The sequence below is a fragment of the Sciurus carolinensis genome, chromosome 7 (genome assembly GCF_902686445.1).
Source record: "Sciurus carolinensis chromosome 7, mSciCar1.2, whole genome shotgun sequence".
NCBI classification, from domain to species: Eukaryota; Metazoa; Chordata; class Mammalia; order Rodentia; family Sciuridae; genus Sciurus; species Sciurus carolinensis.
The window spans coordinates 30,579,304-30,581,153 of NC_062219.1; the positions used below are offsets into that span (position 1 = coordinate 30,579,304).

General features: G+C 43.3%; 1 protein-coding gene across 1 annotated transcript; it reads right to left on the minus strand.

Annotated features, from left to right (window-relative positions):
* Positions 1-535: 535 nt before the first annotated feature.
* On the minus strand, positions 536-1,125 carry LOC124987946 (60S ribosomal protein L29-like). The gene has a single exon (XM_047557038.1). It carries the CDS (start codon positions 1,106-1,108, stop codon positions 641-643), a length of 468 nt encoding a protein of 155 aa, XP_047412994.1. The 5' UTR covers positions 1,109-1,125; the 3' UTR covers positions 536-640.
* Between the last annotated feature and the right edge of the window lie 725 nt (positions 1,126-1,850).

The window sequence follows — 1,850 nt, forward strand, 5'->3', positions numbered from 1 at the left end:
CCTCCTACGTCAGAGGTGGAGTGAGTCTGCACTGCATCAGTCCCAAGGGATCTGTCTTAGGTGTGGGGGTGGCTGCTCTATGGGTATCCATGAAGGGTGTTAGTTCCACGCTGCACTGAGTCAGCACCAGGAGTCCTGACCTTACCTGACTCTTGGAACCTCCCTGGCTCAAGAGGCTCCAGAGTTAACCCACTTCTCAGAGGCTTTTTCTGAACCAGAGTCATTCAGAGTCCAGGTCAGAGTCCTGCCTCTCCACTCGTCCTCTACACAACTGGAGTCTTCTTGAACTCCTGTTCACTATCCTGGACTAACTCCAGAGAATCAAAGACTTCCAGCTACCTAGAGGACAGGGTCAGGGGAAGGAGTACGACTTTAAGGCTGGGACAGCTGGGGGTCAAAGCCTGAATAGAGTTCATGAATGTCTCACTTCCCCATTTCCTGCCTAGAAAAAGAGTGAAGTATTGCATAGACGCACAATTCTTAAACAGGGTGTATGTATATGTCTTAGTGAAAATTCTTTTTTTTTTTTTCCTGCCTCTGGATTTATTTATACAAACAGCACAGGAGGACACCAGTCCCCATAGATAGGGGATCAGGGGTCACACCAGTCCTTCTGTCCTCACATTCACAGAGGTTTTTATTATGGAGACTTTGCAGGGACCTGGGCACCCTTTGCGGGGGGAGCCGGAGCCGGTGCTGATACTGGAGCTCGAGTTGCAGCCTGGGTCTTGACTTGGGCTTTGGCCTTTGGCCGGCAGAGCCTGCATTCCCTGGCCATGTGGGCACGAGCACGCTTCCCATGCTTGGGATGGACAAGCAAGGCAAGGCGATCAAGTTTGTGGCTGGCACCCTTTGGCATCTTGGGCTTAACCTCCTTAGGCTTTATCAGGGCCTTGACAGCCTCATGTACACTCACAGCCTTGGTGTTGTTTGCCTGCATCTTTTTCAGGCCCTTCTTATTTTGCTCCTTGGCAAAATGCATATTTCTCAGGAACTTGGGGTCTACCCCCTTAAGAGATTCATATCTCTGTGATCGGGGTTTCTTGATTCCATTTCTGTGCCATTTTGGGGATTGGTTGTGCATGGTGTGGTTCTTGGACTTGGCCATGTCTGCACCTTAAGCCGCTGCTCCCAGAGCGGTTGGGACTGGAAGCAGTGGAACATTCTTAATTGAAGAAAACAAATAAACCAGTGTGTGAGCCAAGTGACATGCCTATTACCCTCAGCAGCAAAAAGGACATCTGTAATTTATATGCATCTTAGTTTCAGGTTATGTGGATTCTCCCAAGAGTATAACCAAAATTCTTTATCTTATTTGCAAAAACCTTTTTTACAGTACTTGGACCTTCATGTTTATGGCACTATGTAAGGGGTCAGGAATAAATTTAGAAGCAATTTGAAGATATGAGAGCTATAACCATATATTTGACAGTTTAAAAATATCACACTATAATGTGGACATAAATGTGGGGAGAATGTTAAATATCATGAAAAGAACTTATTTAGGCTTTCTTGAAAGTGACTCTCAGAACAATGCATAAAGTGTGAGTCATTTACTTGAAAAGTAAAAATTTTAAAACACTGGTGTTTTACTGCATCTAACAAGCCATCAAATGTAAGATACAGCCCAATTTTAGAAACAATAATATGTGAAAACTTATGCATTTTAAATTCAATAAGCATTTTATAAATGTTTTTTGTAAATGCTTTTAAATACACAAAAAAGTGTCAAAACAATGTATTTTAAAATGTTAAGACCGAAATACACTTTAAAATGTTAATAAGCTACCTCTGGGAGCAGGGTGTGGGATAGTACAGATAAAGGAGCCCTATACATTTTTATTCTATAA

Excerpts from the sequence above, each read along its gene's own strand:
- LOC124987946 (XM_047557038.1), bottom strand. The coding sequence starts at position 1,108 with ATGGCCAAGTCCAAGAACCACACCATGCACAACCAATCCCCAAAATGG.